The sequence below is a fragment of the Sceloporus occidentalis genome, unplaced genomic scaffold (assembly GCF_023333645.1).
Source record: "Sceloporus occidentalis isolate IW3139 unplaced genomic scaffold, rSceOcc1.0.p SCAF_4, whole genome shotgun sequence".
Taxonomy (NCBI): domain Eukaryota; kingdom Metazoa; phylum Chordata; class Lepidosauria; order Squamata; family Phrynosomatidae; genus Sceloporus; species Sceloporus occidentalis.
In genome coordinates this window covers 141,660,645-141,683,590 of record NW_028316984.1, presented here as the reverse complement: position 1 = coordinate 141,683,590, position 22,946 = coordinate 141,660,645, and the positions used below count along the sequence as shown (strand labels likewise).

General features: G+C 39.9%; 1 protein-coding gene across 4 annotated transcripts in view; it reads right to left on the bottom strand.

The window, feature by feature from the left end:
- RGS6 (regulator of G protein signaling 6) overlaps positions 1–22,946 on the bottom strand; it is a 325,966-nt gene that overhangs the window by 83,849 nt on the left and 219,171 nt on the right. For all 4 annotated transcript variants that reach the window (XR_016280962.1, XM_089521809.1, XM_089521807.1 and 1 more), the window contains exons 4-6: positions 9,424–9,474; positions 8,021–8,127; positions 5,760–5,811 (exon numbers count right to left, since the gene is read on the bottom strand). Coding sequence is in view for 3 of the 4 variants with exons in the window: in XM_089521809.1 (XP_089377935.1) it covers positions 5,760–5,811; positions 8,021–8,127; positions 9,424–9,474 (210 nt within the window). In the remaining variant the exon portion in view is untranslated. The remainder of the gene's footprint in view (positions 1–5,759; positions 5,812–8,020; positions 8,128–9,423; positions 9,475–22,946) is intronic.

Sequence of the window (22,946 nt, the reverse complement as noted above, 5' to 3'; positions counted from 1 at the left end):
AAGCTTCTTTTAGTCCTTCCCCTCTTTCTCTTTCCCCTCCTTCTCTTCTTCTTGTTATTCCGTTTTTTCCCCTCCTCCTCTTCCTCCTCTCCTTTTTCTTCCTTTCTTCCCCTCCTCATCTTCTTTTTCTCTTTCTTCCTCTCTCTAAGCCCCCCTCCTCTTCTTCTCAGGGGTCCAGGGCTTCTCAAGGCTTTGCCCCCATTAGAAAAGAAAAAAGGCTTTGGATCTGTCCCATAAATCCCTCCTAAGTTGAGACATACCTGGGAAAAAGAGGGGGCGAGGGGTTTGGGGGGGTTGGAGGGGGCAAGGAAAAGGAGGAAGGGGGGGGGGAATTGCTAAGAAGGCTTGGGAGTGGGATGCTTTGATCTGGATTCCTGCATGGCAGGGGGTTGGACTGGATGGCCCTTGTGGTCTCTTCCAACTCTATGATTCTGTGTAGTTTGCAATGGCACAAGGGGCTGCCTGTGATCTTGCAAATGGAAATGTAGTTTGCAATGGCACAAGGGGCTGCCTGTGATCTTGCAAATGGAAATGTAGTTTGCAATGGCACAAGGGGCTGCTTGTGATCTTGCAAATGGAAATGTAGTTTGCAATGGCACAAGGGGCTGCCTGTGATCTTGCAAATGGAAATGTAGTTTGCAATGGCACAAGGGGCTGCTTGTGATCTTGCAAATGGAAATGTAGTTTGCAATGGCACAAGGGGCTGCCTGTGATCTTGCAAATGGAAATGTAGTTTGCAATGGCACAAGGGGCTGCCTGTGATCTTGCAAATGCTATGCCTGCTTGGGAGTGGGAAATGTAGAATTGGGCGGTGGGGGGTGTTTGGCCAGAAAGAGAAGTACATTTCAGCCTTCTGTCTAGGAATAATGCCAAAATGTCCTCCATTTTGAGCATGCCTAAGAAACATGCATTTATATTAACATTTTAAAAAAATTATCAATTTTTTCATGTGTCCTCCATTTTTTATAAAAACGTGTCCTACATTTGAAAATGTGGCCCTACATTTGTCCTACATTTGTCCCAGTTTGGAGGTCCTGCCTTATGGCAACCCTAGTGATGAGACTGCTGATAATTCTGGATCAGAGTTTGGGCAGGGTAATGGCCTGGCTGAGACACAGTCCAGATGTTGGAGGTTCATCTGTCTACTTAATCAGTTTTCAGCATGTCCTGGAGAGGATCCCAAGGATCAGGTTTACCATCAGTGGGTGTTCTTCAATCCCTTTTTATCATCACAGTCATAAATTACCACAGTGGTTTGCCGAGACTCTCCTCTTTATTGATATGTCAGTTATACTCCTGTATCAACAAAGGCAGCCTTGCAACTGTTATTCATGTCTGGTAGGCTCCAGTTTTGATGACCACAATGTGATATCTGTGAGGCTGCCTTTGAATATAATCTAGAAATTATAGTTAGTCCCAAATAGCATATCTTGAATACTAACTAGGTTTGATGTGCTTCCAGCAGATTTTTCCTGCCGCTCTACAAAATTTATTTATATACCACCTCTCTGCAATCGGGGCAGCTTACAAGATTGATATACCGTCCGAACCCTCACCCCCCCCCCCTTAAAATACAATTAAACAATGTAGAATTTAAAACATAAAGCATACTTAAAAACAATACAATAAACTGTGGTGAAGTCAGAGGTCAGCAATTAAATTTTCCTTCTGATGGCCGGAGAACTATTCAGGAAAGGCCTGCTGGAAGAGATCTGTCTTTATAGCTTTTTTAAAGCTGTTTAGAGTGGTAATATGACGGATCTCATCCAGCAGGCCATTCCACAATCTGGACGCAATAGCTGAAAAGGTCCTCTGTGAGGTCGTGGACATATTTTTCTCTAAGGATCTAAGAGGATTATATGGAAGGAGGCGGTCCTGAAGATAGGTTGGACCCAAGCCATTTAGGGCTTTAACGGTAATAACCAACACCTTGTACTGGGCCCGGAAACTGATGCAGCCAGTGGTGTGATCTTAAGAGACCAATCTGGCTGCCATGTTCTCAACTAATTGAAGTTTCCAGACCAAACACGAGGGTAGCCCCATGTAGAGTGCATTGCAGAAATAATCATGACTTCTTAAACAAAACAAAACAGAAAAGGAATCGTACTTCATTAGATATTGAAGGTGGGTTAATTTTATCAGCTGGTGCTTATTTGGGTTTCCACCTCTGCAATGTATTTAATATGGCCATACAGATTTATTTTATGTGATCTTATGTAGCTATAGTATTTTAGCATTTACTATTTTTCAGAACCAGTGTGGTGTAGTGGTTTGGCTGCTGGACTAGGAGTCTGGAACCCAGGGTTCAAATTGCTGCTCGGCCATGGACAGATATTGGGTGATCTTCCGCAAAGCACACTTTCTCAGCTTCTGGAAGGCAATAACAAACTCCCTTGTCAATGGAAAAAACCCTGTTATAGGGTCGCCTTAGGACTGCCATAAATTGGAAAAAACCTGAAGGCACACAACACATATTTACTGTTTTTATGTAGAGTTGCTTTAATGTATGCCTGCAAATACCCCTGTGGATATTAAAATCCTTACTGTTAGAAAGTTCTTCTTCATGTTTATGTGAAATTTAATGGTGTTGAATTATGAAAGGCAATGGAGTGCACTGTGGCAGTGCAGTTCAAACTAGCCATGGTCACCCAAGCCTACACTTGGCCATTTGGAGTTGTGCTGAATCCAAACCTCACCCAGACTTGAGATGTTTGAATTTATTTGAACCACCCTTATCCTGTCCTAACTTTGTACCTAACTTTGTGAGTAAGTCTCTAAGTCTGGAAACAAGTTTGAAGTATAACTCACACACCCTCCAAATTTTGATTTTTCTCCTACTCTTCTGATCTTAGCATACAGAGCAATTTTGTTAGTGTATCTCTGAGATTAGTTAGCAGGAGGTGCATTTCTGCCAGCAGAAAAGTTTGCGATAAATCCCGACACCCTACAGCTGGTGCTTCTTTAAGTTAGGACTTCAGTCTTAGAATTCATTGACTATAAATAACATGGTTAAGTATTATCTATTGTAAGAACGTTCTTAAGTGAATACAGTATGGGTTAAATGAGTAAATAGTGGAGAAAGGTTATTTGCTATTTGAGGGAAGCAAGCTGGGACTAATTACTATTATCATAATTCTTTTTACTGAGGTCCCATTAATAATGATTAAATAAGAAATTACAAATGATGGCTATTATATGAGAACTACAATTATGGTACCTCTATTCCATTAATGTCTACAAATCTTACATTCAGACATATATAAACATTGTGTGGTGATAGTGGTGGGAGGGTTTTTTGGTGCTCATAAATTGCTTTCAGTCAGCTTGTAAAAGGAACACTTCACGAATTCCCCATTTTATGAAAACAGGTATATTCATTTCCTTTGCCACTGCCTGAGCTGAAAGGAAAAATTGATTTTATCATTTCACCGTAGAGGAGGATAGCTGTAGAAAAGACAGTAATAATATACAGAGACAGCTAAAGATAACAGTGCTGACATATTCCCTTTATGCCTTTGTACTCAGCTGTTCAGGCATTTAATACAGAATACTGTATTTTATTAGCTCATAAACCATAGTTATTTCTTTCCTAATGCCTGACACAAGCTTCTAATATAAAATTATCCTCCTCTTTTGTATATATCTGTTCTACATCTCAAAGAAACTCTGTTTTCATTTACTGCATGCCAAGGTACTGCTAATTTTTGTAAGATAACAGTTTATTGATCAACGAGACATGTATTATTATCCAGACTGTACTATTATTTATTGTACAGAAAAACAAGTTCCTAGACAGATCAATGCCTGAACTTTGTATCATGATAATGTTAATGCTGTTAAATTGATTTTTATGTACTGGATCATGCAGTCTTCATATTAACAGACCACATTCACACCTACCACTTTAAATCAATATAACTGCATCTCCATCAATCCCAATAATTAGCTTCCGTATTGACTAAATTAATGTATTGGCCTGATTACTACTTTTAGACCACATGCACTGTTGAAATTATTGTGCTGTTCATGTGAAAACCTTTCTACAAAAGAATTAAAATGATGACCCTTTTAAACAAATGCATGGTGGGTGGGTGGTGATACTGTGCCCCCAGGCTCTGCACATGATGGCACATGACAGCCTATATATTCATTCATGTGATGGCTCACTGTGAAGAATTCTGGTCCTTACTTGACCAGTAATACTGGATATTTTTCAGTTTGTACAGCTTCAGGATGTGGTCAAGATCTTTGGCAAGATATGAGCCACCACATGTATGCTTCAAAGTTGCCCCTTCTTGCTGGTTTACCAAAAAGACCCATGGCCATCCTGGCTGTTTGGGTAAAGAGAGTAACTAAGGCCTCTGTTCAGCAAGGCAGGGTTCCAATATGCCTAAAAGAGAAAATTGGAAGACTATTGCTTAAAAAGCCCACCCTGAATCTCACTACACTGGATAATGATTTGCCATTTAGAGGCATGGTTCTGGAATGTATATCATCCTCCCAACTCCAGCAGTTAATGATGAGACAGATTAACCCGATCCATTTCAGTCTAGTTTCTGGCATGGTTATGGGATTGAGACAGCTTCCGTTGCCTTGGTGGATGATCGTTGTCAGAAACTGTACGGGAGGAGTGTGTGCTGCATCATTCTGCTAGACTTCTCAGCAGCTTCTAATACCATCAACCATGGCACGGAATGTCTCACAGGGATGGGACTTGGAGACATTGTTCCATGGTAGTTGCACTCCCTCTTGCAAGGACAAACTTGAAAAGTGGTCATGGACACCTCAGTTTTGTACTTTGACCACTGGCCTGTGGAGTTCTTTATGAGTGTGTGTTGTCCTCCATGCTGCTTAACATAATATTTTGAGAGAGAATGTCTGGAGATATGAAGTTCAGTGATACTGCTATGTTGCTGATGTTCAACACTACTTATCCTATCCATTGAATTCTAAAGAAGCAGTTTTGGTTTTAATCCAGTGTTTGACACCAGTAATAGGACAAGTGAGGATGACCAAAGCATAGTTTAATCTAGATAAGACAGAGGCTCTTTTGGTCAGTTGAAAAACAGATCAGACAACAGGGATTCACTGTTCTGGATGAGGCTACAATCCCTTTAAAATCTAAAGTTTGCAGCTTGCAATTATCCTGGACTATCCCCTGATCCAGGATTCCCATTTTTCAGGAGTGCCTATGCATAGTTAGAACATAATGCATCAACTACAGTACTTTGGTTCCTGGTGATATCTAGCCACAGTGACATTTATTATAAGAAGGCACTAAAAACACAACTCTTCTGGTAAGCATACCCCCCTGATTTTTTATAAGATCTGAAGAAAACTTCACCTCAGGAAATTAAGATAACTTTATTGCAGGATGTATTGTGGTTTTAATATTGTACTGGCATACTTTGATATTACACAGTTTTAAATTGTTTTTAAACTGTAATTTTAGATATTTTGTTGTTGAAATACTGTTGTAATCCCGCTTCGATCTGTCGGGAGAGGTGGGAAAATAGAAATAAAATGTATTATTATTATTATTATTATATTATTATTATTATTATTATTATTATGTGCAAGAACTTTTGTTCTTATAGAAAGCTATTTTAATCATGTAATAATGTCATGCAAACATATCTCCTATAATAATTAATAATACTAACCTCAGATTAATAACCAAATAAAATATTTCTTAGTTCAATAAGACCACTGAAGACACACTGACAATATTTTAAAATGAAACCACCAACAATGCTCACCATAGTCTGTGTTTTCTGGCTCCCAACAGTTTGAAGGCCAAAAATACGGAGCCTGAAAAGCAGTCAATTACATTGTATCATTATGATGCAAACACTCAAATCAATAATAGTTTTCTGGAGGCTAGAAAATGCAATCACAGTTATGGTTTGGTGGATAGTTAGGCCATTCAAGTATACAAAATATAAAAAAGTGACAGAAATAATCTGACTCTGTTTAGGGTAGCTGCCTCTATGGAAAAATAAATAAAAGATCAAGGAAAATAACAAGTGACTGTCACAGATATCATCACCAGAATTATCTTGCCATGTACTGCCTCCTGAAATGTAGGACCTTGTGATATGATTGAGACTGATACTTAAAAATCTAATAAGAACCATGCTGGATCAGAATGAAGACCTGTCTAGTCCAGTATTCTTGTCTATATAGTGGGCCCTTCATTTCTGCTGGGCTTTATTGCAGGTCCCCCGTGGGCACCAAAATATGTGGATGGTCAAGGCTCATTATATACAATGGCATAGTAAAATGGTGTCCCTTATATAAAATAGCAAAAATCAAAGTTTACTTTTGGGAAATTTTCTTTGAATATTTTCAAGCTGTGGATGGTTGAATCCATGGATGCAAATCTGTGATGTGGAGTCCTGACTGTACAATGGTTAACCAGATGCCTTTGGACAGGCTACAAGTAGAACATAAGGACACTAAACATCTCCTGCCCATGTTCCCCAGCAGCTGTATATAGAAGCATATTGCCTTTGATAATGGCAGTGAAATGTAACCTACCAACCAGTGACTGCCTTACCCTCCCTGAATTTGTTCAATCCCGTTTTGAAGCCACTCATCATAAAGTCTTGTAGCAAATTCTACAATATGGGTGAAGATGCGGTACTTCCTTTTGTCTGCCCTAGATCTCTCATCATTCAGCTCCAGAAGGTCCTATTACTATGATGCCCCAGGTTTCTAGAATTATAAGACAGTTGCTTGGCATCATACATGAATTTACAGCCCTTTGACATGTATCCACTTGCTTTCTCCCTTTCCTAAGCCAAACAATGTTAACCATTGTAACCTTTCATCTGAACAAAGTTGTTCCAGTTCCTCTGCCATTTTACTTCTTATTTTCTGCCACCTTCCCAGCACTAGAATATTCTTTCACTTATATAGTTAACTGAACTGTTCACACCATGCCAAATATCACTGCACTATAAGGACAACATGATCTCTGCAGATTCATTTTCCGTTCTTTATAATCAAAACCTGTTTCCCCCATCACGCCATCACTACCACAGTAGTGGTTTCCCCACCACTACAGGAACAAGACATTGGGTCAAAATTTCTTCAAGATGATCTCCACAAATTCCAGTACCCCTCCCTTGGTCAGTCACCACCATCTCAGAACCTGTAACATACAGTTGGCCCTTCTTATACACAGATTTTTTATACACGGATTCAAGCATCCATGGTTTGAAAATGTTCAAAAAAAAGTATAAATTTCAAATATCAAACCTTGTTTTTCCATTTTTTATAAGGGACACCATTTTGCTATGTCATTATATTTAATGGAACTCGAGCATCCACGGATTTTGTTATCTACGGGGGATCTTGGAATCATACCCCAGTGTATAACAAGGGTATACTGTATATGTGAATCTGGATGTGTGTGTTTTTGTTTGCCTCAGTGTGTGCTGTTTTGTTTACTTTGAACTCTACTGCTATTTTAATGCCCATTCTTCCACTATAAAATGTCCCATTTTGAAATCTTCACATTCCTTTTTGGCTCTAACCATCCTAGCTAAATTGATTTCATAAGCAAACCTGAACACCTCATTGCTCATCCATAGACCCTTTATAAATAACTTACTATATCATTTTTAAATGTTATCTGTATTCTTGTAATTTTTATTAGTATTAGTCACCATCAGGTTTCTGGGATAGGCAATATTCTGAAGTTCCAGGGCTGCCCCATTAGAAGACAAGCAATGGTACTTCTTGTGTACCTTTCAGCCCTAGAACTATCAAGATGGTGCCTAAATGACCACATCATACATAAGAAGCTATTAATTTCTCTAACATCAGTTGGTGAACAACTGGTAAGGGGTGAACATTTCTGTGACGTTTTTAAAGAATTAAGCAATTCCACCAACAATAAAAAAAGATGGCTGCATAATTGTGTAATTTTATTCTAGATTTGCTTCTCTAGATAAAGAAAATGCAAGAGTTTCATAGCATTTTGTAGTTTAAGTAAAGATGATGTATTTCTTACCTGAAAACGATAGAAAGTACCATCATCCTTCAAAGTAAGCACATGGTCGGAGATTGGAAAAATATATCCCTGCGCTGCGACGAGGCTTCCCAAGTGTATTGCTTCAGCTGCAAATTGAATAATAACACCTCTCACCTTTATTTATACCCATATTACTACAAAACAATCCATGCTGTGAAAGGTAGCTTCCAAGGTCTGGCTAACAGGACCTGGCTGGCTGACCAAACATTCTTAACTATGGCATGATTAGCAGGCTCAAAGAAGCAGATGATTTGAAGCTGACAGTCCCTTCTTCTGCCAACAGAGTTGTAGCTATTGGGGGACGGGGTGATGCATTCCCAAAATTTCAATCATGGAGTAGGTTGACATGTCAATTGAGCATTTAGAGATATATTTGAGTCCTTCAAAGGAAAGGGCCAGGCAAGATTATTGCAGAAATGTGAAAGTAAGTAAGTGTGTGTGTGTGTGTGTGTGTGTGTGCACCTTCAAATGGTCTGTTGACTTATGGCAATCCCATGAATTTCTTAAGGTCTTTGGCAAGGAATACTCAGAGGTGGTTTTGCCTGGTCCTTCCTTTGAAATATAGTCTACATCACTTGGTATTCATAAGCAGTCTCCCATCCAAGTACTACGGTAACTAGGGCTGAAGTACTAAGTAGGGCTGACCCTGCTTAGCTTTCAAGATCAGGTTATTCAGGCATGTAAACATAGTGAATAATTTTCATTGCTTTACTCTCTGCAATGCTAGAAATTTGGGGAGTAAGGAGCATTTTATTTTATTTTATGATGGCAGAATTTTTATTGGGGGGGGGTCATGCCCTCATTTATCTCCCTTCCCGTAGTATAGCAATAGCAAGTACATTTCTATACCGCTTATCAGTGCACTTAAGCACTCCCTAAGTGGTTTACAAAGTGTAAGCTAATTGCCCCCAACAATCTGGGTATTCATTTTAACAACCTCAAAAGGATGCAAGCCTGAGTTGAGCTTAAGCCCCTGGCTGGTACTGAACTCACAACTTTACGGTTTGTGAGTGAGTGGTTGCAGTACAGACATTTAACCATTGCACCACCAGGGACCATTATAGCTATTTAGCAATCTTTAATATTTCTCTGCATTTGCTAAAAATCCCCAACAACTCTGAAATATAAAACTGGCCAAGTCTGCTGGCCATCAACAACCTTAAACAGATAATCTGCAGACATAAAATAAACCCTCTAATAATGAATGACATCACTCCAAGGTTAAGATAACTAAAATTCCTCCATGTTTCTCATTGACTAAATTAATGATATCAGCATTCCAGGAATTCTTGCCCCTTCAGTTTTGGATAGCATTACAGAATTCAGCAGTGAATGCTACAGCAAATGATACCACAACAAAAAGCCCAATTTCTTGGTATTACCTGGGTCTTCAACATTGAGATTCTTCATGAGCCACTGCACTATGTCTGTCCCTGGAAAGAGAGAAAGGGAAAAACATAAATAGTCTACAGTCCACAAATAAGGTGCTTTGTTGTTTTGTCATTGTTTGCTTCCACAAACTAACATGACCATCTCTTTGGCCATCCATAATGAGGTATCTTCAGTAGATGCAGCTTCTCCTTCCACAGAGTGGGGTTAGTGTAAATGTCACTCACCTAGATGAACCATTCCTACCACATGTTCCCTAAGTTCTATGCACCCAAAGCATCTCTCATCTGCTCTAGTCTGTCCCTGCCCTACTTATAGAAGCTAAATGCCATGATAGCTAAAAGGTACCTCCTCTGAATGCCAGTTGCTAGAGAAAACAAGAAGGTAATACTGTTGGCCTCAGAGCTCCTCAGAAACATTTAAATGACCAATGCTGAGCTGGATGACAAACAAAACCATAAACTGTGATATGTATCAGTGAGGGGTCTGTTCTGATCTCAGAATACTGAGCCCAAATACACTCCACTCTTTTTAACCAACACTATTCTTTTTACAAGTTGCAGTCCTTCAGATCCGTTGGATTACAACTCCTAGCACCCTAGCCAGAACTATCTATGATAGGTCCAACACTGTAAAAATCTGGAGTTCACAAGGTTCAAGAAGGCTGTGGTATATATGTGGAATGCTCTGAGATGCTAGTGTTCCTGATTCCCTCACTAAGCTGCTTCATGTTTCCAGAGACAAAAGCAAACTGATATTCAGGTGGAGACTTCAGAGAGCTATGCCACACACATTCTTCATGCAATATACATATTGGTCCAAAGTAGCTCACAATATTGTTATAACAATGTATATTGCATGTTTATTTCTCCATATTGGGAGGAAGGTGGAGTATAAATTAAATAAATAAAGAACACATTCCTTGCATAGGTCTGATATATCTTTCTTCAGTGCTGTTCTGTCTCTCTGGTTTCCCTATTTCTTCCCTGCAGTGGAAGTTTCTCCAGAAAAGTTGCCTAGGGAAATCTGTTAAGGCTGTGTGCGATGATCTACATAATATGACTGTACAACACAGATGGGCAAAATGAGGCCCATAGTTTTCATGCAGACTCCAGGGTTGTTTCTCTGGCCCCTCAGGTTTCCCACCCCCCCATGGTCAAAAACAAGGTCTCATGGGGGCTAATGCAGCCCCCTGACAGCCCACAGTTGTCCACCTCTGCTATATAATATAGAATATACTTTCAAAATCAGTGTTTGACTATGCCTGTTAATTTTTCTTAAAAAACCAAACAAACCATGGTAGTAAAGCTACATTTACTCAGTTGTTGCCAACAACCTATACATCCGAAGTTTAACCTAATCTTTTAAAAAATACTAATATCATTCCGCCTAACTATATCATTATTGACAAACTTGCAAACTCAGATGACTCGACAGGTTTGCATGAATCAAATAACACATCCTCCCCCAATCATAGCAATGATCAGTCCGGTGATCAAACACAGAACCCAATCCCCAATTCTGTAGTGAACTGTCCTAATAACAGCCACTTCAGCACCAAACCCACATTGTTGTCATGTTGCTAATTGACTTCAAGTCAGCCCAACCCATGGCAACATTGTGAATGAAACATCTCCAAGACCCCTCTTGTCAGCTCCTGCAGGTTCAGACCCCTGGCCTCCCTGATGGAGTCTAACCACCTGGCACGCAGTCTTCCTCTCTTTCTACTGCTTTTTGTCTTTGTTGTTTTCTGTTAGTAGTATGGTGGTGTCTGCATATCTTAGATTGTTAATGTTCCATCCTCCTATCTTCACTCCTCCTGCCTCTGAATCTAAACCTGCTCTGCATTCAATATTTTCTGTGTACAGATTGAACAGGTGTGGTAACAGAATGCAGACTTGCTTGACTCCTTTGTCAACTGGGAACCATTCTGTTTCTTCATATTCTGTTCTAATGGCAGCCTCTTATCTGGTACAGGTTATGCATCAGGACACTCAAAGGTAGTGGCACTCCCATTCCTCTAAGAGCAAGCCATAGCTTTTTGTGATCTATGCAGTCAAAGGCTTTGCAGTAATCAATAAAGCACATACACAGTTTCTTCTGGAATTCCCACATTATATCACCCTTAAAACAGATTTTAAAAACTCATCTTTTGCTTTGGATCTTCCCAGAAAATCCAGAACCCTTTGGAGCGATGTTGGCTAGCTGTTCACATGCACACCCTGATGTACCACCCAGCCATATGAGTTGCTCCCTTTAAGGACAGAAGAAGGTTCCCAGCCATGCAATCAACTCTTGGAGCGTTAGTTTTTTGTGAGATTTTTGGGCTATGAATCCATGTTCTAGAAGAATTTAATTCTGTTGTTTTGCCAACAGCTGTGGCTGGAAAGTCTTTGTCTTCACTCTTGGTGCATTGTTTTCAGCTTCAGACGGAGTGACTTGTGATGGCGCCGACGGTACCAGGTGGCACAGTGTGATGTGCATATGAACAACTGCCTGATATTGCTCCAAAGTAATGTGGGGAATTTGGGGCAGCTGCTCCTGGAGTTTTCTGGCCCATGCAGACCTGTGACATATGCAGGCACAATTCCAATTTAAACCAGTACATATCTGTGTATGTCTTCTGTTACCCTGTCTAAATACTCTAAAGGCACCAGATCCTGTCTGATCTTGGAAGCTATGGTTAGTACTTGGATGGGAGACCACCAACAAATTCCAGTTGCTGTATGCTATATTTCAGAGGAAGGAAATGGCAAAACCACAATTCCTTGCTTGCATAAGAAAACCCTATGGAATTCATGGGGCTGCCATAAGTTAACAGGTGACTTGAAGGCATGAATATAGGTGCATGCAAATGTGTTTTGTTGTTTTTGTTTCAGGGGGAGAAGTTTGTACCTCCCTTGTACAAAAACCCGCTTTTTTCTTGTTGTTTTTTTATTAACTTTTGTATCTTTTAGCTTTTTAACAATTTTTATTAATTGTAAGTCACCTTGAGTCCCAATCTGGGAAAAGGCCAGGATAGAAATCATCATCATCATCATGCTTTATTTATATAGCACTGTAGATTTACATAGCCTTCTTACCCGGAGATTCACCACTTTCCTGCAGCCTTTCAGAACACAGCAATATAGTGGGGAAGGGAAGGAGGAAATCAAGGATGCCTGGATATGTTCTGTTAGCTGGATGCAAAACAATGGATATCTCTTCTAGGGTCTCCCTGGAATCTTCCACAGCTCCTGGGGAATGCCTGTATCATCATGAGTCTGACTATCAGAACATAACTTGAAAATTATATCACCCACTCATGGATGTGTGTGTGCTAAGAGTGTGAAGGAATATAATGAGTATTGGGGTGGGGTGGGGTGGGGTGGAAGAGGAGGAACGTGGCATAGTTTTGCCTGGTGGAACTTTATACTACATCACCTCAATGTAAGACTGCAGCCACAGATTAACAAATCAAAGAAGGATTTGGAGGCTTTAAAAAACACACACACCTACAGTGTGCAGAGTAGCACCCACTTCTCCCTCATTGTAAATAACTTTATTTATTGATTTACTGAAGTTGTATAAGACTTAATTTACCTGAATGGGCTACTTATTGTTCGTAACAGTCACCCAGCCTTTATCCAAAAATGTGGTGAACAAATAAAATCAGCTCTTCACATTCCAAAACAAATGGGATATTTTGAAAAGATTTGATAAATATTACTCCAGACATACACACACACATGCCTTTAAAAACATTTTTTTAATGCCAAGGATTCCTGAAAGCTTCCAAGAAAAGAAAGGGGAAGATATTTGCAGGGTTCCTCTGCAAGGCTGATAGATAATATTTTTACTGACTTTACCAGACCATTAATTATCACCTGCCAAAAATGATTACTTAGTATAATGACAAGATTTTCATCCCCTTGTTAATAACTGTCATTGCTAATACTCATATGTCTGATTAGCATCCATCAAGAAGACAGACACATCCCTGCATTCCCCCTTCCATTAATCCAAAAAAGTATTTTTTTAAATAAAGAAGACACTGGCTGTATCATATGGTATCACTCTATTCATGGACAGTTTTCTAAAACTGCTGAACCAGCATCCTATATCTAATCTACTGAAGGATGAATAACTCTCAAATTCCCATGGGCACTAATTAAAGACAAAACTCCACAGAGAACCCCAGTCTCTGAGTTTACTGTGTAAAGAAATGCAGGGCATATTTTTAAATAAATAAGCCACCTTATCATTTAACAAACAATTAAAGGGAGTATACTCTCTTCCCTACCAATCTTTGGAAAAATTTGTTTTCACACAAGACCAAAGAATATGAAATACTGTTTCTTGTTGGGTGAGATTTTTGTAAGTCTAGCTGATTTCCCCCCATTATTGTACATCTGACTCAGTTCCAGACAATTTGGCAGACCATATCTCCCTGTATGAACCGGCTTGGGCTCTGAGATCTTCAGGAGAGGCCCTTTTCTCTGTCCCACCACCTTCACCAGCATGGTTAAATGGGGATGAGAGAAAGGGTCTTCTCCATGGCTGCCCATAGACTGTTTTAAAGTGCTTTTTAAGTGCTTTTATGGTTTTAAGTATATTGTTTTAAAAGTGCTTTTATCTTATTTAATTGTATTCTGTTTTTAAAGCAATGTTCTGTTTTAAATTTGTAATAGTTTAATTCCATTTTAAGTGTCACTTTTGTAGGTTTTTAATTGTACTGTGGTCTTAGATTGTAAACTGTTGGGAATCCCAGCTTTGGGGAATGAGCAGGATACAATTAATAATAAGTATAGTGGTTTTACAGTGTTTCTTACACACACAAATGTTTTGCACAACAATATGTTTTCTGAAAATGATGCAAAAGTGCTAACTTTTTTTAACCAACCATTTTTTTTTTTTGGATGGGCAGAAATTCTGCATCAAATGTAAAAAACTGTGAGAAGGCTGGCCAGTTTTTCAACAGGATGCTCGCAATGTATCAGGATACATTTTCTCAGTTGAGGAAGAGAACATTTGTGAGTATCCTTTGCATCTCTACTGCCTCCCAACCAGTTTTTCCTTGTGTGTCACGATTTAAATATAGTTTGTAGCCTAAGGGCAAGGACTGTCTTATTACACATCTTGTAAGCTGTTTAGGGAGTCTTTATAGCTAAAGAGTCAAATAGAAATACTCTAAATATATAAATAAATTGACCTGGAGCTCATGCTAACCACCACAATCTATTTATCTTGTAAGCCTTTGCACATCACACCTCTCGAATGCATTGTTCAATATGCGAGTCTTGCCATGCAGGAGAGCAACAGAAAGCAATGCATCAGACACATCTTTCAAAGCCACAACAATGTAGAACCCAGAAAGACTGGATGACCTACTGGATGTATACCAATAATAATGAGATGGGACAAACAGATATGGGTAAATTACTAATCTTTACATCCTTACATCCTTCTTATGTATGGATGATGCAGTCTGGACTATACAAGCAATCTCTTTATCTTGAAAAGATACAGGAGCAAGGCTGGTATAAATGCTGATGACCCTAGCTTTTTCTTCTCCCAGAACGGATAATCACAGCATTTGCCTTTGGCTCTGTGAAACTATTACTAGGATATGGTGGGATGGTTAGTTCTTGGGGAAAGGAAAGGTTAAGATCACCATTCACATAATTCTGTATATGCATGTCACTGTATATGTAAAATTTACGGTGAAGCCCGCTTTTCCTTCCTTTTCTTATGTTTAAAAACAAATTTTCAAAAGGAAAGCAGATGAATGATATATAAAAGGTTTTCACTATCTCAGAGAAAAGAAAAATTGATAGTTTATTATTTATTTTATTATTCCAAATTTATTATTCCAATGAGTTTACATCTGTGGCCTAATTGCCACTGACCTTGGCACTGAAGGATGCATGTTTTATTTTAGAGGAAAACCGTGCTCCCAGAAACCTTTGACAATCAGATGTCTGTCTCTTGTTTGCCTTGTTTTATTGAAGTAAAGTCTCCCTCACTTTGGTCGCTGTCACACCACCAATTTTGGGTAGCACAGGCAGAGTGTGACACTGAGTGGGGTCCAGAGGGTGGAAACTGGCTCCCAGACCCATTGATGGTACACACAGATGGACTGACTTGTTCAATAAGTGAGGAACAAACAGATTTTTTACTAACTTCATCTTCGTATGTTACATTTTCCAATACAAATGCTCACGTACAATGTTTATTGACAATGGTTACTAGACCAATTTCTATAGAATAATATATAAGGAAGTAGCAATTAAGAAAACTGCTTGTTTTTTACTTGCTTTGTACTGCAAGCATTCATATTCTTTTCACAAGCAAAAAGAGAAGCTATACAACATTGACAGAACCATCAATCTGGTCATATCCTGTTAAGTTGCCTATTCATCTAACAACATATTGCAGAGACAGGAAAACAGCTCTATATTTTGCAATGATTTCCTCTTCTAAATGTTAGGCTTCATACTGTTCCTTGTAAATGATACGTAGCATTTTTAAAAGACAAGTGCCTGTCAGAAAGACAAATAGTAAGGCAGTCAAGGGGAGAGAAAATAAAATTGAAAGTTTATATCTTGAGAGACTGCAGAAAAATGAAGAGTGTATCTATAGTTCACAGCTATAGCAGTTTGATGCCACATTAACAATCCTGGCCCTACTTATGGAATCTTTAGTTTTATAGAACTACTTTGAATTCTTTGTGGTAGTTCAAAAGAATGTGATATAGAGTCTGGGTTCAGTTATGAACTACCATGCTGTGAGATTTAACACTTTTACGACCATTCTAATATAATTCAGCCATCCAACATGTGGACCTTATTATTTTATTACAAAGCCCAAAGCAAATCGGTCACATTTATTTGTGCTTAGTTTCCTCTTTAGTTTAGAAGATTAGATGAAACCAATGGAATGAAGCAGTCTGCACTAGAAATATTACAGACACATTTTTTGCAAGCACTGCTACAAAAAACCAGTGACTAAGGATGGCATCTCTCCTCTGAATGCCTGTCTTGAGTCAGTAATGGGCTGGATGAGGGAAAACAAACTCAAGTTGAATCCAGAGAAAACAGAAGTACTCGCAATAGGTACCTCAGGTCTATGGAAGGAATTTTGTGATCCTGTCCTTGATGGGGTCACACTTCCCCTAAAGGACAAAGTTAGCAGTTAGGGAGTACTCCTGGATCCGTCTCTATATTTGTCATCTCAAATAGATGTGAGGGTCAGGAATGCTTTGTACCAACCTTGGTTGATATGCCAACTGCATCCCTACCTGGATCAAAAGGACCTTGAAGCAGTAGTACATGCTCTGGTAATCTCTCGTCTTGATTTCTGTAACACGCTCTACATAGGGCTACCCTTGTACCAAGTTCGGAAGCTTCAATTAGTTCAAAATATGGCAGCCAGACTGGTCATCGGTTCATCAAGGTTCGACCATATAACTCCAATTTTAAAAGATCTTCACTGGCTGCCGATTAGCTTCTGGGTGCAATACGAGGTGTTGGTTATTACCTTTAAAGCCCTACATGGCTTGGGCTCAAGTTACTTGCGGGAACGCCTCTCCCTATATAATCTGCACCGCGCTCTTAGAACATTGGAGAAGAATTTGTTGGAATCATACACAACCAGACTAACTTCCACTTCCCAGAAAGCCTTTACTACAGCTGCTCCAAAACTCTGGAACAGTCTCCTGGAAGAGATCCATCTCACTACCTTCATGGAGGTCTTTAAGAGGGTAGTTAAGACGGATCCATCTGATCTCTTATAAGACATATTCTTCTACCTCTTTGACCTAGATTGAAACATCTCTCTCCTCTTTCACTTTGATAGTATCATTTTTAATTGTTATCTATTTTTATATTCTATTGTACTATATTGCTGTTTTTATTGTTGTGATTTGTATTTGTATATTGTATATTGTATTGGGTTTTAATCCCATCTTGATCCACCTGGGAGAGGCGGGAAAATTTTATTATTATTATTATTATTATTATTATTATTATTGCGCTGTGGACCTGCTTGGTTGAGGATGTGGCATATGGTTGTTGTGTCCCTGATCCGGCAGGGAAGGGGCTGTCTGTAAAGCCCCTTTGTTAATAAAAACCCAAGGGAAGGAAATTGGGGTGGGGAGGAAAACGGACTGCTTGGGAATAGTAAGGGGGAGGAGGGAGAGGAGCATTATCATACTCACTTGTAGCATGTGACTGTTGCATATCAGATCTCCTTCGGAAGGAACTTATATCACATGTAACCCAGTAGTGGAAAAGCAGTGCAACTGGGAGGCACTGGCTGGTTTTGCCCTTTGTGAAAAGAACTCCAGGAATGTATGGAAGACAAAGCAGCTACAGGGCAGACACAGCATGGTGTGATAAGGTATGGTGAAAGAAACTACTATCCTGATGTAATTCTGCTTTTGCAGCCTCATGTGATGAATTTCTTAGTTTAAGCAAACTGCTTCTCATAATACAGGCCTTCTCAGTGGCTGCTCCCATACTGTAGAACTCTATACATATTCCAAAGCAATGTTGGCTCTCTTTCTGTTGCCCTTCGACTGTAAAGTGAAAACCATTTTATTAAGACAGCTTGCTGGCATCTGACAGGCTGCTGAGAAAGGGACTTCTAATTGGTAAATGTTGTACATTCTTATTGGTGCAATTTTAAATTGATTATAACACAATTGTTTTTCAATATTATGGTTTGTCTGGTTATGTTTTAGTATTACTATCTTTCTCTTTTTATTTTTATCTGTTTCTTGTTGTGAGTTACCTTGAAACTCAATTTTGAGAGAAAAGAAGGATATAATCATGTAAATAAATAGACTATGCAATGCTGAAAGGCTAAATTGCACATTTCTTGCAGTACAAATGTAAGTAAAGATGAACATTTTATTCCATCAAGCAAAGGCCACTGAACATCCCTGGGGAGCAGAGGAATAAGATGCATTAAGAAAGAGCAGGAGTGCTATGTATCTTTGGGTGTGTGTGCATGTGCGTGCTTTCAAGTCACCTGTTGACTTATGGTGACCTCATGGATTTCATAGGTTTTTTCTCAGGCAAGGAATACTCAGAGGTGGTTTTCCCCACTCCTTCCTCTTTAATATAAAGCTTACTGCACCTGGTATTCATTAGTAGTCTTCCATCCAAGAACTAACTGGGGCTGACCCTACTAAGCTTCCAAGATCAGACAGGATCAGATGCCTTTTGGGTTATTTAGGCCCTATAGAAATACAGGCATCCTTCCGTTTATGTGGACTTTGGATCTGCGTCTCTTGTTTATTTGAGAGGGGAAAACGGAAGAACTTAGAATGGGGCAGGTGCCCATGGCATGCACCCACAGGTGCTCTCAGGGCCACACCACCATTCAAGCCAACAGGGCTTGAATACTGTCAGATTTCCATTTTTGTGGAGGGGGGGGGGGGTCCAGAACGGATCCCCACAAAAATGGAGGAGTAACTGTATATACTGTAAACTGATCTACAAAAGAAGAGCTATTCTGTCAAAAACAAACTGTGTCAGGTAGCAAAGGAATTACATACCACCTCTGTTCAAAGATGGCATTGGCCCATGGAGACAATAAACATATCATGCAGTTTCCTATGTTCATATAAACATTTTGAAGATCAAGGAGAACCCTGGGTCTCAAAAGAGATTTTAAACTTTATGGAAGTAAAAGAATGAATTTATTGCATGAAAAACAATGAGCAGGTTCTGGAAAAGATCATTATTTTATATCATCTAAAGCATGGAATAAATTACACCACAGGAAGGTTGGCTAGATAGACATACTCCTGAAGTTCATGTGAAAAATAACATGAAGGGAACAGAAAAATGAACAGAATGGTAACAGGAAGAAGCAGCTGACACCAAAGCTACTTCAATAATTTGGCACATTCTACATACTCCTTTGCCAATTCACCAACGGTTAAAGGCATGGCTATGTATAAGACTTATTTAATACAGAAGCCACACTGATTTGCATAGAACTAATTCCATACCCAGTGTACTAATCCATGAAAGTGTCATACAACGGCTTATCAGTGCAGAAGGTGCCTATTTGTTTAAAGTAGACATTTATGCCCAGGTTTTCAAGGGCAAGGGATAATCCTTCACACAGCTGCTTAGAAAATCAGTTAAAACCACCGAGCTACAGGTATTGGCTGAATAAGAGTTAATACACTGAAGCCCAGTTCAAGTAATATGGAGGTACTGTATACAGCTGGTTTGTTGACCCAAGCGAAAGCTGTGGACACTGTACTAGTCTGGGAGGCACTCCTCTTGGGAAAGGTTCACAGAGGCCTGTTCCGCATGGGCAAAAAGTACATGCCACACACGTACTAGGGTTAGAAAGGGGTATCCTTTCCGGATGCCCCTAACCCTAGTACGCGCTCGGCGCGTACAAAATGGCGGACCCCTTTCTACACGGGTGCCGCCATTTTGATGTTGCAGACGCCTAGCATCCGCACATCGCACAGCGGAAATGGTGCCGCAAGTCACCAATGGCGACTTGCGGCGTCATTTCTGCACCGCAAGAAGAAGCTGCATTTTGCAGTTTCTTTTTTGTTGCGTCCTAGAATCGAGTGGTTTGTCCGCTGTGGTTCCCGGACACAGCAACCAGCGGCGCCGGCAGACCGCCCTTTTTGGGCGGTCTGTAAAGCACCATTGAGAGGATACTCCCTGATCAATCTTTGTCACTAGAAGTACAACCTGATTCTGTGGCATGGAGCAAATTGGAATGAAATATCAGCTGTAATGTTCTCTGGACAAAGACAGCTTGACTTGAATTATCTCCCATGCTGGTGGGTGTGTCATGCAGTGCGTGCCTATGAAGATTGTTTGAAAACTGTAGTGAGTGAAAAATTTGGCTCTGCAACAGTGTTGCCAATTTCTAGGAAATTCCTTGGAAGCCAGGGAATTTAATTAATTTTTTTCCAGGGATTCTGACTGAATAATAATAATAATAAATATTGGGGAATTCCAGGGATTTTGGATTTTGGCAAAACATCCTGGGGAATATCTTTGAGGCTGGTTGGCAACACTGCTCTGGAATCACAAACTGGAACTGGGGATTGTGAGCATGCAAAATGTTGGGGTGTAGAGAGATGCGCTGTGTCCACTATGACCACGTGCAGAGTTGATCCACGCAGGCAAGATGCCACGAGAAGGTTGTTGGAGAGACGTCTGCAAAGGCTTCAGGCTGAGGAGGAAAAATTCCTCCCACGCAGACTTCAGCCTTGAGCTCCTGGCTTGAAGAAATAAACACTGCTGGACAGCGAGGCTCTCATTCAAACAAGAGGGTTTTTAATCACTTGTTGCAAGCTATATACAAGATCACACAGAGTACCAGACAGCCATCTTGGATACTCACAGCTCTATATACAGACAAACAAAGTGCTTTGCCAGTCACCAACCACAACAACCCAACAACGGAGATAGTCACCTTCTCCCTTATATAGATGGCCTTCTGTGAAGTCATGTGGTGTCTTGCCACCAATGAAACCTTGCTGGTTTCATCCCCAGTGCAGGTTGCATCATACCATTGCCCATGATGCACTGCTGGCTGACTTCACCTACTGCATGTTGCATCAGACGTCCCATGATGCACAGCTTCCAAATGCTGACTCATGCACACCTGCCACTTGAACTGTAGTTACCTCTGCTCCAGTTCTACCTAGTGGCCACATTCATGTCATTTCCAGGCCAAGTGTGCCACATGGTCCTGACACAAAAGTCGCACTTGCAAGAAAATGTTGCACCTTTGAGCAGCCAGGCTTCCACAAACTCTGATCCATCACTATTCCTAGTGTTTCATCTCCCCACCCAGCAAGAACCACAATTGTGTGACTACCAAGCATGCTTGTTCCTCACTGCACTGTTGGGTGGGTGGGGGGGTCCTAGAAGCTTTACATCAAGGCTCCATACTCCCCCTATGCTGATCGATAATTCCCCACTTTTATATGGAAGCCACTGTGCTTTCAGGAGTGGCAAAATCCCATTTTTTCTAGAATTTTCTGGTGATACTTGTAGGGATTGGGGTCCATGGGACTCGCAAAAAAAATATTGAGGATTCCAAGTGGCTTATGGTTTAAACTTTGCCCATTCTGGCTCAGTACCTGGGTACCATAATGATCAACTTTCTCTTCATGCAGCTAATTATACCTAAGATCATCTATGGTGGCCTCCCACAATTGCCCTGCCATCTCTAGTGGGTCAGAAGAAGGCAATCAGAGACTCCATCCTTGCAACTGATGCCTGGCAGTAGCGGAATGCTCAATCCTGATGGTATTCTTTAACTGGTGGAGGTAAAATTTCTTCCTAAAGAAGTTCATATGACAACTACTTTACTGCAGAACTACTTCTTGAATGCTTTTGTGGCTTTCAGCTTACTATTCATTTTTAGAGAAGTTACATTTTAATTATTTCACTCTTTTTGTAAATTTGATATTGCTGTGTGCCTTCAAGTCGTTTCTGACTTTTGGTCAGAAGGTGAACCTACCATGGGGTTTTCATAGCAAGATTTGTTCAGAGGAGGTTTGCCTTCCCCTGAGGCTGAGAGCATGTGACTTTCCCAAGACCACCCAGTGGGTTTCATGGCCAAGCAGGGAATCGAATCCTGGTCTCAATAGTCCAGCACTCAAACCACTACACCATGCTGTTTCTCCTTTTTGTAAATACTATACTACTAACTTAATACTACTTATTTAAGAGCACTATAAAAATATTTATACTACATGGTCAAACAAACTTAAAAAATAGCAGTATATTCTACCATATTCTTTTTGTTCAATGTGACTGAGCAGCTTTCATGTATAACTAGAGCACTTGTTAGAATCCCAATAATCTTTTTTTTTTAAAAAAAACTTATGGTGACCGTAAATTGGCTGAGAAATCAATACATTATTTTTATTTAGAGCCCAAGATCTATATTTTACAAATGCAACTACAGTATCAACCTGTGGCCATTAGAGGGCACCCAATACATAGAATCTATTTTTTCATTGAGACTATCCAGCTAGAACACAAGTAGAACTATTTGATAAAGGATGCTAGCAGAAATTGAGCTAGTGTCTTCTATGAAATATGCTGCAATATAATATAAATTAGTCAGTATTCCATGTTCTTTCTCTCTCTGTATGTGCCTCAAGTCGGCTGTTGACTTATGGTGACCCTCTGAATTTCATACAGTTTTCTTAGGCAAGGTATATTCAGAGGTGGTTTTCCCAGGTTCTTCCTCTGAAATATGGGATTCGTTGGTGGTCTCCTACCCAAGTCCTAACTAAGGCTACCCCGGCTTAGTTTCAAAGATCAGACTAGACCTGGTGCCTTTAGAATATTTAGGCCCATATTGCATTTTTTACAGGAAGGGGAGAATCTTGGCTCAAATGAACACCTGATATGATATGCAAACATGATTGTATTTGATCAATATATGCACTAGGTTAGTAAACTGTAGAGCATGGATAATTTCCTTTTTGAACTACAGTTCTCAGAATCCCCTAGCTACTGGTCATGTT